At 40.8% G+C, this 13,976-nt stretch overlaps 1 protein-coding gene across 5 annotated transcripts in view; it reads left to right on the top strand.

The window, feature by feature from the left end:
- The window catches only part of KATNIP (katanin interacting protein), a 56,489-nt gene that overhangs the window by 31,505 nt on the left and 11,008 nt on the right, over nt 1-13,976 (top strand). For all 5 annotated transcript variants that reach the window (XM_083872257.1, XM_083872258.1, XM_083872255.1 and 2 more), the window contains 7 exons: nt 417-1,145; nt 1,719-1,927; nt 5,588-5,651; nt 7,320-7,497; nt 9,854-10,019; nt 13,186-13,343; nt 13,634-13,698. In XM_083872257.1, coding sequence (XP_083728383.1) covers nt 417-1,145; nt 1,719-1,927; nt 5,588-5,651; nt 7,320-7,497; nt 9,854-10,019; nt 13,186-13,343; nt 13,634-13,698 — 1,569 coding nt within the window. The remainder of the gene's footprint in view (nt 1-416; nt 1,146-1,718; nt 1,928-5,587; nt 5,652-7,319; nt 7,498-9,853; nt 10,020-13,185; nt 13,344-13,633; nt 13,699-13,976) is intronic.

Below are 13,976 nucleotides of genomic sequence, written 5' to 3'. Positions count from 1 at the left end.
AGCTTTTCTCTGTAATGCTTCACATTAACCAGTTCAGCCATTCCCAGCTGTATGAAAGACCTGCAGGAATGCAGAGGGATGGTTTAAACTCTTGTGACAGCCACAAAATAACTATCACTGGGCAAAAAAAATTCCCAATTTCTTTAAGGGTTGAGGCAAGAATTCACAGCCTCAAATTTAGGTGCAGTTTGTGCCATGGCAGGAGTTCTGCTCCTCCATAGGTAAAAGTGATTTTGTTCAGTGTGTCTGAGTGGGGAAGGGAAACTGTGGCCTTTGTGATAGAGAGGCAAAATAAAAGTGCTGCTGTCAGAGACTTTCCCAGTGAGGGACACGACATCATTCTGCAAAGTCACTGTTGGAGTGGTTTGCTCCCAGTCCTGTTTGTACATTAAATGCCTTTGTAATGTTGTTTTCAGATGAAGACTTTCACATCAAGGACGTAGCAACCTCCAGAATGAAGTGGTGCAGTGAGCAAGAACACACTCTGCAGGAGTCCTGGAACTCCTTGGTGAAATTTAATTATTCCCACCGTGGTCGGATCTCCAACATGGATTTTCAAGGGGATATCTTTGATGAATTTCTCCACCAACAGAAAATCAGCCGGCCTGGAGAATATCAGAGAAAGGAGGGGCTACAAACACTACCCAAGAGGCAAGAGGAAGAAAATTCTGTGGAGATACAGGATGGAAGTGATTTTAAAATCCCCGTTTTACCTTATGGGCAGCACTTGGTGATAGACATCCGAACAACGTGGGGAGACAGACATTATGTTGGTCTCAATGGAATTGAAATTTTCAGTTCTAAAGGAGAGCCTGTTCAGATTGCAAAAATAACAGCTGAACCCCCTGATATAAATATTTTACCAGCTTATGGAAACGATCCCAGAGTAGTAACCAACCTGATAGATGGGGTGAATAGGACCCAGGATGATATGCACCTCTGGCTGGCACCATTCACCCCCGGGAAACCTCACTTTGTCTTTATTGACTTTGTGAATTCCTGTCAGGTAGCCATGATTAGGATCTGGAATTACAATAAATCCCGAATCCACTCCTTCCGAGGTGTGAAAGACATTATCATGGTGTTGGATGAGCAGTGCATCTTTAAAGGAGAGATTGCCAAAGCCTCAGGAACCTTGTCTGGAGGTAGGCTATCATTTCTTATTTTCCTTGTGCAAACAGCAGTGCAATACAAACAAAATACATTTAGCTTGTTTGTTATCATTTCACACTTCAAAGCAGGCTGGCACTTTGTGTGGTGTTTAATTTAAAACCATAATGCAAAGCCCATTAATGCATTCTTCCCTGATACTGGGGATTTTAGCAGCATACAGAGCTAATCTCTGTTTTTAACTATGTCTTAGCAACAAATCTGTGCTTCAATCACATCAGGTAGGCACTAGAAATTTCAAAGTTGCAGCTTTTTGCTTGTTTTCACACACATGGTCTTTTGGAAAAGGTGATTGGGAAGCTTTTTTTTTTTTCCCATTTTCTTTTGTATGTATTTGAAAACTGACTGAATTCTCTAGGTTATTCCATTGTGAGGTATCAGTTAGAGAGTGAAACACTAATTACAGCTGTAGTCAGTATCAATTAACCATATATTATCTTTAAACACTGCTGCAAATTAAATGCAAAGAACGACCAAAAGGAATTTTTCTCATTCTTTATATTCTTTTTTGCATTATTTCTCCATTTAATTCTGTGTGTTGCCTTCAGCTCCTGAGCACTTTGGGGATACCATATTGTTCACTACTGATGATGATATTCTTGAAGCCATTTACTGCTATGATGAGACATATGATGGAGAAATGGGAGATTCCAGCTCCCTGAGATATGAGGAAGAGCTGAAGAGGCCAACAACTGCAGACAGGGAGGGAGATGAGAGACCTTTTACTCAAGCAGGGTTGAGAACAGAGGAACAACAGGTAGGAGCCTCTGTATTCAAGACTCTATAAATGTATTTTTGAAACATGGAAGTAATGGACACATTTCCAGGCTGGAATAAAACTGCAGAAGAACTAACACAATTATGACTGTTTTAAAGAAATTTTTTTTCACCAGACAAATAATTTATGCTATTTTTTAAAGCCTTAAAGATCCTCCAAATGTTGATTTCCCTGATTAATTAATAAACCTACTTCTTTACCTACTTGAATGGAGACTAGGGGAGTTCTTTATGATTTGGGTACAGAAGGAGTTTCTGCACTGTCAGTGATTTTTCCCCTACAGTTACTCCTGTCATGAATCATGAATAGCTGTGCTCCCTGACACTCCAAACCAAAAGGTTTTATCATATTTTTCACATTGCTGATTTCTTCCTTTACCAATTAAGGGTGTTGAATGAGAAGGATCTCTTCCTCTCAACCCTCCCCTTATTTTTTTCCTCTTTTTCTTTCTTTGACTAGCAACAGGTTTTGGGTGCATTTTGCAGCATAAAAACGCCTCTTTTCTAGTCCATGCAGAAGGTATTTCACTCCTTGGAGGAAGGCTGCATTTCCAAGCACTTGAGCTCTTGCCTTATGCAACTCCAGCCCAGCAGTCCAGTGTCTGAGCAAAGATCCCACAGGATTTTCTCAATCCTAATGGTGTGTGGCAGTCTTTGACCTGTTTTCCTTAAAATTTTCTATTTTCTCAGAATCTTCCTGAGCTCACTCCATTGCATCAGTGAAGTTGTCTTTTTCTAGAGTTCACACTCTCACTTGTGAGGCTGACAGGAGATCCAAAGATCCAAATCAATCCAAGTTCCAGCTGCTCCAGCCCAAATCTTCCCAGAGATACATGGTTCCTAATGAGCCTTGTGTGGTTGCCAAACCCTCCCCTCCTGTCTTGTCCTCTTTTTATAGTGGTTCACAAGACAAAAGGAGATCCAATGGTGTTGGAATTGGATCTCACTGTTAAGACCATGAGTCAGTGGCTTTAACCCTTGGACTTCTGGAGTAATTTTGGTCCCATCTTTGCTTGCAGCATCTGAAACTACTCAGGACCTTGTGCAGTGTGGGATTTCACGAAGACAAACTGCAGGTGGCCTTTCTTTTCCTGATCACATTCCCCGGGACCTCTTCCATGGCAGAAGCTTAGCCCTGGACTGTCTGGTCCTTGCTCAAACACAGGCTCTGCCTTTCATTTTGCTGTTCAGCTCTGATATCCTTCACACCCCTGGCCTAACTCTGAAACTGCTGTATCAGCAGTGGGATAACAAAAGCTATTGTGACTGAGCCATTGATCTCCCTGTCACTGGGTATTTGCTGGTACCATCAGGATTTTTGTAGGGGGGTGTTTATGCTACCAGAGTGATACAGACCCACTGCACAATTTGTCTTCCCCAGCCTAATGTTGTCAGACCAGTATTGACCAGTTTGAGCAGCCCCTGCTCTTGATAATTCCCCTTTATTCCCTGTTGCACATTCAGTAGATGAAATGATGTGTTTTACTAAAAACTTTCCAAAAGCTCTTACAGAATTGTCTTACTTTTCTATCAGTGTTACCCATGGCCATCTGTCTGTCCATCAATTCAGGAATCCTTAACATGTTGATTTTGTAGCAGATCAGACCTGTGGCTACTGCACTTGATTTAACTCTGGGGCCAGTAGTGGCTGCTTAAAAAGGGAAGGAAAGAGCAGCACAAACACAGAGTGGTGTTTCTCTGAAACACTCATTCAGCCCTTAGAAATGTGTCTCACAACGACTTTTTAACTTAACCTCCGTGTTTAATATCCTGCCACAGATTTTTATTGCATTAATTCATCCACCAGCTTTTTGAACCCACTTTTAAAATTTACAGTGCTCTGTGGCAGATTTTGCAGCTGAACCTGCACAGCACAGAGAACCTCCTTCTGTTTGTTGTTAGCTTCATTTAATGTTCTTTAGGTTCTGTGTTGGAAGAAACTAAAACAGTTATTCCCCACTCCCTTCTTCAAGCCACTCAGGAGATTTATATCCCTGTGTTTGTCTTCTAAATCTTTTCCAGAATGGGTTGCTCCTACTTTAGTTATTCCTCACAGGGAAAGGTGTTGGACAGTGTGGTCAGATGTAAGACCATGGCAATACTTTCTACTTTTTATTGCTTTTCCAATAACTCCTGTATTATGGTGGTGTTTTGTTTTAGCCATAAGAGTCTAAGAGCACAGATAGGACAGTGCTCACTAGCAGAAGTAGTTAAAATAGTAGAAAATGAGACCATATCTGAAAGAAAATATACTGGGCATCAGTGGAATGGAATCATCAGGAAGAGATCTGAGTAGATAACAAAGGGAGAAAAGAGGTGGTAATGTGCCCTGGCACAAATGGTTTATGGTCTGCTAGGGAAAGCATTATTTTGCAATCAGTAAACCCAGTGCCTTTTATTGTGTCCATGGCTTTTGATTTTCAGTGAAGTTGCAAATTTTAATTCCCAGGCTGGTGTTTCAGAATTATTCCGAGGAACAAAACTGGTTTGTGAGAGAGGCACCTCCAGTGGGAGGGATTTTTCCACTTTGTAGGTTCTGTGGGTTTATTTCAGAGCCCATTTTCTGTTCAGTCTCACCTGAATTCCCTTGATTCCCCCAGGGACATTTGCTGACACATGGAGGATGTTGCAGTCTGGGAACACATGAGATCCTGGGGATCAGTGGTTAAATTGCAGGGATCTAATGGAACACTAGAAGACAAGTGTTGACAAGTCTACATTTATTTTTCTTAGGCACAGTGTAGATCCATTTGATGTATTGTGGATGACAGGAAGTTTATTTCTAATGATGAATTAAAGAGAAGGAGTCTGGACTTCTAATTTCCTGTTTGGCCTTTTGACTACTAATGAGGATTGAGCTGGTGTTTTTATAGAGCTACTTATAAAAATGCCAAGATTTCATTCTAATCTACTATTATTTATTTTGGAGCCAATATTGGTATATGTGAAGTTAGGATTGTTTTCTCTGTGTGTACCATTTTTACATTTGTCCCCAGAGAACAGAATTTGCCATTTTATCACACTTACTCAGTGAAGTGAATTCTATCTGCAGTCCTTTGCCATTTTTGTCTTTACTACCCTGATTGCCCCAGTGTGATCAGCAAATTTTATCATCTGTTTCTTCACTTTTCTGAATAGCATAGGCAATTTTTAATTAGCTTTGCCAGAGCACAAGCACAAGCTTTTGGACAAGTTTGCTTGTTTGTTCTGCCTCTTAATTCTTGAGAAGAAATTGTGGTGGCACTCTCTGGTCTTGACTTCCTTCCAGACTCCTTGTCTCTGCAACAGATTTGCAACATATTGCAAATACAGCATATTATCACTTGCTGATGGCAGTCTGCAGGGGAATAAGTGTGATTTAAAAGATTTTAGCCTCTATGAGAAGAGGTAGCTCACACTATGGAGTCTCCCATTTCACATTTCCTTGTTCACTAAACAAAAAACCCACCTAAAGTCTTGGCTTTCTAAGAACACACCTGATATTCTACATTTTGAGTCATGTTTTCCATTATTTGCAGGACAGCCTGGGCAGGGAGGCAGAGGGGAGATTGATATACAAAAAGAAACAGGTACAAATATCAGATTTTGTAAGCAGTCAATGTAACACTGAACCTGTTCCTTGCACCTGTTGACTTTTTAGGTTCAAGAGCCAGACTCTGTCACTGAAGGCATTCCAAAGGAAACAGGAATATTTACTGGAAAATGTAAGTTCTTGTATTTATTTCTTGCTCAGCCAGCCCTCCCCCAAACATATTATCTGATCTGTCAGAGCTGTACAGCACTTTGTGACAGATGCCAGGTCTAGAGTAAGGAAGAGTCATTGAATATTTAAGGCAGAAGCTTTGTTTGCTATGGCATTTACAACATTATATTGGAACAGTTGGCTTTTAATCTTAGAAAAATAACATTAGCCATTTGCCTAGTCCCTGAATGGGATTTCTAATAGCTGTGTCCCTTACCCAGTAATTCTCTCCCAATCCTTTGTATTTATGTAGACTGAATTTTTTAGATTGGATTGACAATAGAAACCCTACAGTAAAGCTAGATCAGAGTGTTATATCCCTGCTTAAGTACCTGATTTATTATCCTGTACCAAGCCAGCTCTCTGTGAGCCTTTCAGCTGTTGTCCAGACTCTTTCTGGGTAGCCCAAAAGCTTCAGGAGCAGTTCCTGGTCCTTTGACAAGAATTTCCAGCAGGGTGTTAGGAAATGTTTTTCACCCTGAGAGCAATCCAACACTGGATTGAGAGGGTTTGGAATCTGCCAGCCTTGGAAAGAGGAAAACTTCCCCTGGATAAGTTCCTGAGAGCTTTGATGCTGGACTTGTTCTGGGCTTGGAGCTGCATTGGACGCCTCCAGAGGTCCCTTTTCCCCGTGTCATCCTCAGAATCTGTGAATCCTAAACTCTGGGGAATATTCAGTCTTACACCCAAGTGAACTCTGTGTGTATCAAGACTTGCTCTGGTTTTTTGGGGGCTGGATGGTTTAAGAGGTTTAATTGTTTGTTTTTCAAACATCATCACTGTTGGTGCTGCTTTAGACATCACCCAGCCTGATTATTTGTGGGTTTCTGTAGTGTGTGGAATGAAAGGTATTTTTACAGGGATGGATTTTCATGGAACCTGATCAGATTGGAATTTTATTTGTTATAGCTGCACATGCTATTTCTCTCTTTTCAGTGAGGCGTAAAACAGGTGGAACAGGGGATTCACATTCAGCCTTTTGTCCATGCAGCTTTCCTGTCCTATTTATTTTCTGGAGATACAGCCTAATCAATATTTCTGCTTTTCACTGATGCTGTCCCATGAAAATGCTTCCATTCTGAAGTGTGCAGTTCCGATGTGAAGAAAATAAATTAAAAACATTAGTAAACTGATTTTTTCCTTTGCTTTAACTGTGAGTAGGTGTTCTCTAAAAATGTATGGGTTTCTGAGAGGCTGGATTTATATGAATCCATCCAGTCACTTAGCTGGTGAAAGATGATGGATAGACCTCAGACTAATGGGTCTTCTCTATGTCTGCATAATCACAAAATGTGTCATGTAACTGTTGAAATGTGTCACAGGCTGGCTGTCAGTGTGCAGGTCCCAGTAATGAGGCACTGGGAACGTGCTCGATCAGCAATTGTGTAATTTCAAGTGAAAAAGGTGTTGGTTGCACATTAAAGGGCTCTGACACAGATTAAAAGAAGCTGTTGTTACATGGAGCTGGACAAACAGAGCAGGAAATACCCAATTCCAGCATATAAAGTGATTTAATCTATACAAAATATCCATGTTGCTAATCACTGGGGTTTTCATTCATGTTTATATTGGCTCATTTCTACAGACCAGTAAGTTTACAGAGACATTAAATTTATGTTCCTTTATGTAGGCCTGCAGCTGAACTTTACCATGACCTGGGGAGACTCTCATTACCTGGGACTGACAGGACTTGAAGTGATAGGAAAGGATGGCCAAGCATTAAAAATCAATGCAGAACAGATTTCTGCTTCACCCCAAGACTTAAATGATCTTCCAGAATACACAGGAGATTCCAGAACGTTGGAAAAGTAAGTAACCAAAGACTTGGGATGCATTTTACATCGGATTTTTCTCAAGTGACAGATTTCTATAAGCTTCTGTTATGTTAACACATGTTAATGCGAACATGATTTTCATCCCATCACTGCTCATTCTTGGAATTCACAGGCTGTCCAGGAACAGCTTGTTGTAGAAACATGAATGAGATGTTTCCAAAAGATGGTGTTTGAGCTGGGAGATGAGAACATGCCTGGTTGGTGTTTCTGCCAAGGACTTTCCAGGAAGAAATGTGGGTGTTCTGTAGCATCTGTCTGTGCATATTGAGTGATATTTATTGCAGGATTTTTGGATAATTTCAAGACAAATTTTCACGTTAGCAAAGAGTGAGGATGTGTTGGGGAATTGCACCAATAGGTGCCATTCTTTTGGCCATTCTGCAGAGCTTTTTTTTTTTTTTTTTTTTTTTTTTTTTTTGGCAAATCTAATGAAGTTTTATTCATTGACAAGTGTATTTCCTAAGATTAACTTGTGCATCTAAATTGCAGCAGTATAGAAATTATAGGCTGAAGATCTGGAGAGGACTTGGCATTTGGATGTTATTGAAACTGCATCCTGTTGTTTCTGAGTCATCTCTCCATTTTAAAGGGTATTTTTGGTTGTAATCCTGTCTTGCTGGCATGTTTATGGGCTGTGACCAGGTTTATGAAATAGGACTTGTCTTTTCAGAGGCTCTGGAGTCTTCCTTAGGATGTTGTATTTATCTCCATGCACACTAACTCTGTTGTTTGTAATTTCTACTAATTTGATTGATGCAGATATCACCCTTATTTGTGTGCAATTCCTTGTTCCTTCTGCCATCTTCTATTAAAATTTCCTCTGTAGGCAGTTGCTGGTCTAAGAAATCTTCCCATGACATTCCCTGTGATGAGCAGACTCTGGTGGGGGAGTCTCTAGACTCAGATGGACCCAGATGCAAATAATTCATTTACCTTTTTTTTTTGTTGGTGCCTTCTCCTCTCTGAATGCTCCTTTTTCAGCCTAGTGATATGTTGATCCTACAGAATTTCTGGCAAGCTTTCTGCCCCTGACGTATTTGAGGGATTTTATTTATTGTATCTTTTGCTTGCTAGCCTTCAGACTCTTTTTTTTGGCCTGTGCATACGCATTTAACCTTCCAGAGTTTATGAGTCTATCAATTTAGGGTTTTTTTGATCATGAATTTTGCTGAAAGATGGCCTGTAATAACTTTGTTTACCCTGTTACTAAGCCAGGCTGGTTTTGAGTTTTCAAATCCTCCTTCTTTCTTACATCTTTCTTAGTAAGTGGGTTATATTTTTAATTTTTATTTTTTATTTTTTTTTTTACATTTTTTATTGTTTTGCTGGAAAACTTTTTTGGGCACAAGATATAGAGGCTCTTTTGGCTCTGGATATTCCTGCAAGCATGTTGAATTTGCAGTGCTCTCAACTGTGGCATTTGGAATAAGTCCCATGTACTATTCAAGACCAAATCAAGAATTATCTCTTCCCTCATGGACTCCCTAATCAGTTCCTCTGTGAAAGAGTCATTATTTAAATCTTTTCCTTTAAGGAATTGCCAAGTCTGGCACTCATTCTTCCATTAAACTTTTAAATAAATAGTAAGTATATACTTAGTTTTTTTTTGGCAGTGTACCAAAGTAATTACAGTGGAAAATTATTTCATATTCTCCTTTACTCCATCTTTGTGTGGCACAGTTTGTGGCAGAGGGATATAACATCAGAAAATACCAGATTGAACTTTATTTAGCCAGCCTGAAGCCTGTGCTGTCATGAAAAGCCACTGTCCTGCTGCTTGGGAGCTTTGTGAAATAGCAGGGACGTGGCTAATTGTGTCCATGAGGGATGTGAGCAAACCCTGGTCCTGCTCAGGGTTATCCAGCTGCCATCCAGCTCCTCCTCGGCTCCAGCAGAGTTGTGTTGGCATAGAAACACCCTGCAGGGTGCCAGATACTCTGCCTTGGGCGTGGAGCTGGCTTCATAAATTATATTGTGGCTGCCTTGGAGTTCTGCCTTCAGCCACTTTGCTACAAAGGCACTTGAGCTTTCCTTTGCCTGTCCCTGTTCACGCAGGGAAAACCCAAGGATTTTGCTGTTTTGCCTTAAGCAGACCCAACTAAAGAAAACACTGGGGTTTTTTTTTTTTCTCCCCCCATTGCCTTCAGTTCAATACTTGCATGCTATTTTTGATGCTTTCTGTGCTTTTAATTGCATGCACAAGGACACGAGAAGCCCTGGAAGCTGGAAGTGGCATCTAGAATAAAATGAACCCTAGGAAAGTCCTTGCTTTTGATGAGAGAAGCCAGCTTTTTCCCTTTGTGCAGCTAATGGACTTTTCTCTTTGTAGGTTAATAGATGGGACTAATATCACAGTGGAGGATGACCATATGTGGCTCATTCCCTTCTCTTTTGGGGAAGATCATCTGCTCACAATCCATTTTGATAAAACTGAAAGTGTTGCAGGGCTTCGCTTTTGGAACTATAATAAATCTCCAGAGGATACCTACAGAGGGGTAAGTAAAAGAAAAGGAGCACTGCCAGCAAAAAATATACAGCAGTGCATTGGAAAATTGGTACTGTGATGAATGAATATAGCTGCCTTAATGGAACACCATAAATCTTTCTAGATTGTCTGAGGCTGAATTTTGTGGCAGGTATAATGCATTCCTGTCTCCACAAACAGCAGATAGTAGGGAAAAAAAAGCCAGAGATGGTTTAAAGAACTCTTCACAGCTGATTTTTCTAAGAGACACATACAGTAGCACATATTATTTTCAGGATATATGATTCTGAAGTGGTATCCTCTCAGTGTCTTGTATTTAGACCTACTATATGATTCTGTGTTTCCTGAAATGCAGGGAATGATCTGAGGGAAACTTTTTCCCAAGAAATTCTGTTTAGTTCAGGTTCAGAAGGCCCCTCACTCACTACTGCCTTTTCCAGGAAGAGTCTTTTGAAATATTAACATATAATAAATGTTTGGCTCAAATAATTCAGCTAAAAATGTCTAACATAAATCTTCTCTTGTTTGCAAATTGCCTGGTTTATATTTTTTTTCTGTACTAAATTTTTGGGATTGACAACTGAGAACTATTTGGAAATAATTTTACACCTTTTTACTCTGGGTTTGGCTGTTCCTCCTTTCCCTGCTGTACTGACATATGTAATGATAATGATATTACACAGAAAGTTTGGGAATCCACCTGTTCCCACATTTTTCCACCCCAAAAGGCAACTGTTGCATTCTCGATGTCCAAATTCAGGCAATAAATAACAATAAAAATGTTGGCACTTATTAAACTGGAGAGAGGACAAAAAAGATCTTCCAATTAAATCCCAGCTGATTCAGAGATTTGAACAGAGGCCTCTGATTTTGTGCTTCAACAAATTTTCCCAGCACATTTGACACATGGGAGGATTCTGGAGCATTTTGAGCCTTACCATCTAAATATACCCCCTGTAGAAATGAGGGGTTTTAGTGACATTTTATCCTGATTTCAGCTGGGATAGAGTTAATTCTCTTCCCAGGAGCTGTATTTTGGATTTAGAGTGGTAATAATGTTGGTAACTTACTGATATTGTAGTTGTTGCTGAGCAGTGCTTGTTAAATCTCTAAAAAAATCTCTAAAATCTAATGTGGAATTTGGTCTCTGGAGGCCAAACCAAGAAAAAAAAAAAAAAAAAAAGAGGAAAGGTGTATTTTCAGCAGCTTACTTGGCTAGGTAGGAAAAATAAGTGAGTTTGATACAGGTCTCTACCTGCATGAATACTGCAAGTCCCAAAGGAGTTAGTGGATACCACTCAAAGGAGGAGCCCATATCTGCAGTCTCATAGAAGGATAAAATAAATTATTTGGAAAACAAAAGATGCAAGGTCTGCTGGGCCACAGGAAACGAGGTTTTAGGCTGTAAACCCAGGGCATCCTGACATCTGTCTCTGGAAGTATTGCTGCTCCTTCTAGGAACCAGTCCCTGGGTGTGAGATGGAATGATTTGTTAGGCAGCTGCAGGCTGGGGGATTCTATTCACAGCTTTAGTGTGAGAGGGTAATGGCACTGACTGTCAGAATGAAGACTTGGCTGCTATTTGCAGCTCTGTGAAAAATCACCTTGTGAGAGCTTTGTTATGCCATTTGTAAAATGCAATATGTGAAGGCTGAGTGCCTCCTCAGATGATGAGAATTACTTAGAAATGAGGGCTGTAAAGGGCACATAAATATAAGCAGCTGTGCTATAATAGGTAAGATTCCATCTCTAACTCTCCAGACTTCCCATTCACTACGTGTTTCCGTTTAGGAAAAGTGGATTTCAGTGGATTTCTCACTTCCTTTCCTTAGCCTGGCAGACTTATTCAGCTGGAAAACAACATGCAAAAGGGTTTCTCATATGAAAAGGATGTTTCCTTTATTTGATCCCAAGTGTATTAAAGACGAAGCCAGAAATAGTTATTTCTCTACAGTTGGTAGTCACACAAACATTCCCACCTAATTAATCTTCATGGCAATGAACTGAGCCCCCCCTCCAGTGTAGCACAAACTGGTACTTAGTGAAAGACCCAGGGCAGTAAATGCTGCTTGTGATGAACATTAAGTTATATTTAACATGTTAGAGAGCAAGGTGCAGTGATTAATTGTTGCTGGTAATTGAATGGTTCTGTGCGTGGGATCATGGATAGAGCTCCCTGTGCTGCTGATGGGGGAGGGCAGAGGGGCCAGGACTCCTGCATCATCTGAATAAACGTGCCTGAATTATTCACTTTGATCTCCAGAGGTTGAATAAGGTGTGTTTGTATCTCTGAGGTGGTCACAGCTCAATTGTTTCTGTCTGGTACAGGTACCTTCTCTTTATTCCTGTGCTCTGAGGTTACACACAGCACTGCTTGGCAGAGGAGTTTGTGTCATCCTGGAGAAGTCCAAGTGACATCTGCCACAAAGATAAATAGAACTGCTGCTGTAAATGCAACAGAAACACCAAAGTCTGCTCTGGAGAGAGCACCAGGCTGTGGGATTTCTGGAAGAGTGGCTCCAGAAATCCAGGGCTAGGCAATCCCAGCTGATTCAGCAGAGCACTCAGGTGCATGATGTCTCCTCAGATTGCCTTTGTGACATGGAGTGACTTGAGAGCTGAGCCTTCCCATTCTCTTAATGTGTGGAAATATTGCTGCAGGCTCAGGAATCAGAGGATTGTTTAGGTTGGGAAAGGGCTGTAAGGTCATCATGTCCAACTGTGAACCTCACACTGCTAAGCACTGACCCATGTCCCCAAGTGCCTCATCCACACCTCTTTGAAATCCCTCCAGGATGGGATCTCCACCACTTCCCTGGGCAGCCTGTGCCAATGCTTGACCACCCTCTCAGTTTGCTGAGATCTAGTGCCACAGAGAAGGATCTGTCAATACTTTTTTTAGTATTTTCCTCCCCAAATCCTCACCTGTCCATCCCCATCAATGTCAGTGATGACATGGACACTATGGATTGCAGCTGCTATCTTTGGGTTAGGCTTTCTTTTGCCAAAGGAAGTCACACTCTAGAGGAATAAAATAAATACAGCTAAATGAAATTATTTCAGTCTCTGAAGTGAATGGATAGAACAATTAAAATAATTGTTTGCAATTATTTTAATGCAAGTCATGTCATGTAATGTCATGTCAGGTAATCTTGTGTTTTGTTATTTTAAACCAGGCAAAGGTGGTCCATGTGATGCTGGATGGGCACAGCATCTCCCCTGTGGAGGGTTTCCTAATCCGCAAGGGACCAGGCAACTGCCACTTTGACTTTGCTCAGGAAATTCTCTTTCTCGACTATCTACAGCCCCAGCCAACTCCTAAAGCACACAGGAGGTAAAGCAGGATGTCTTTGTTGTCTGTTGTAGTGTCATTTCCTATTCCCTGTTGGATCCAACTGTGTGAGGCTCCTGGATGAAAACATGGAGCACTTAGAGCAGAGCTTCACTTGGTTTTAACTCTGACCCAATTTTACTGAGGTCTGAGGGGAGTCTGGGCCATCATCACAGGTGGGTGGGTTGGGGTGGTGTCTGTGGAGGTTTAGTTCTTTGGGTTTGTTCTTTTCTGAATGAGCCAATACATAAAAAAACCTGATTTGTCTTGGGTTTTTTTTTTTTTTTTGGCAGGGCTGGTTCAAGGACACTGGAACAAGCCAGTATGGACTATGAAGCACCATTAATGCCCTGTGGTTGTATCCTTTCCTGTCATCTTCCTTGTCATATGGAGTATTTTAGAGTTACATACTGTGGTTGGGAGTCCTGAGCTTTTGGAATCCAACCATTTTGGGTGCTTTAAGGTATTAACAAGACACTAAGAATATGAGAAAGGCTTTCATAAAGTATGGCTTAAGAAAAGATCTGTGAAACAACATATATAAATATGTGGTTGTTTTCAGACCCTCTGGTAGCTTTTTCTTCTGAACTGCAAATAAGAGTGTCTGACATTGTGGGCTGCACAATCATTTTTCAA

The sequence above is a fragment of the Zosterops lateralis genome (assembly GCF_965231275.1).
Source record: "Zosterops lateralis genome assembly, chromosome: 15".
Taxonomy (NCBI): Eukaryota; Metazoa; Chordata; class Aves; order Passeriformes; family Zosteropidae; genus Zosterops; species Zosterops lateralis.
Note: the sequence above shows the minus strand (reverse complement) of the source record. Positions and strands in the feature narration are given on the sequence as shown.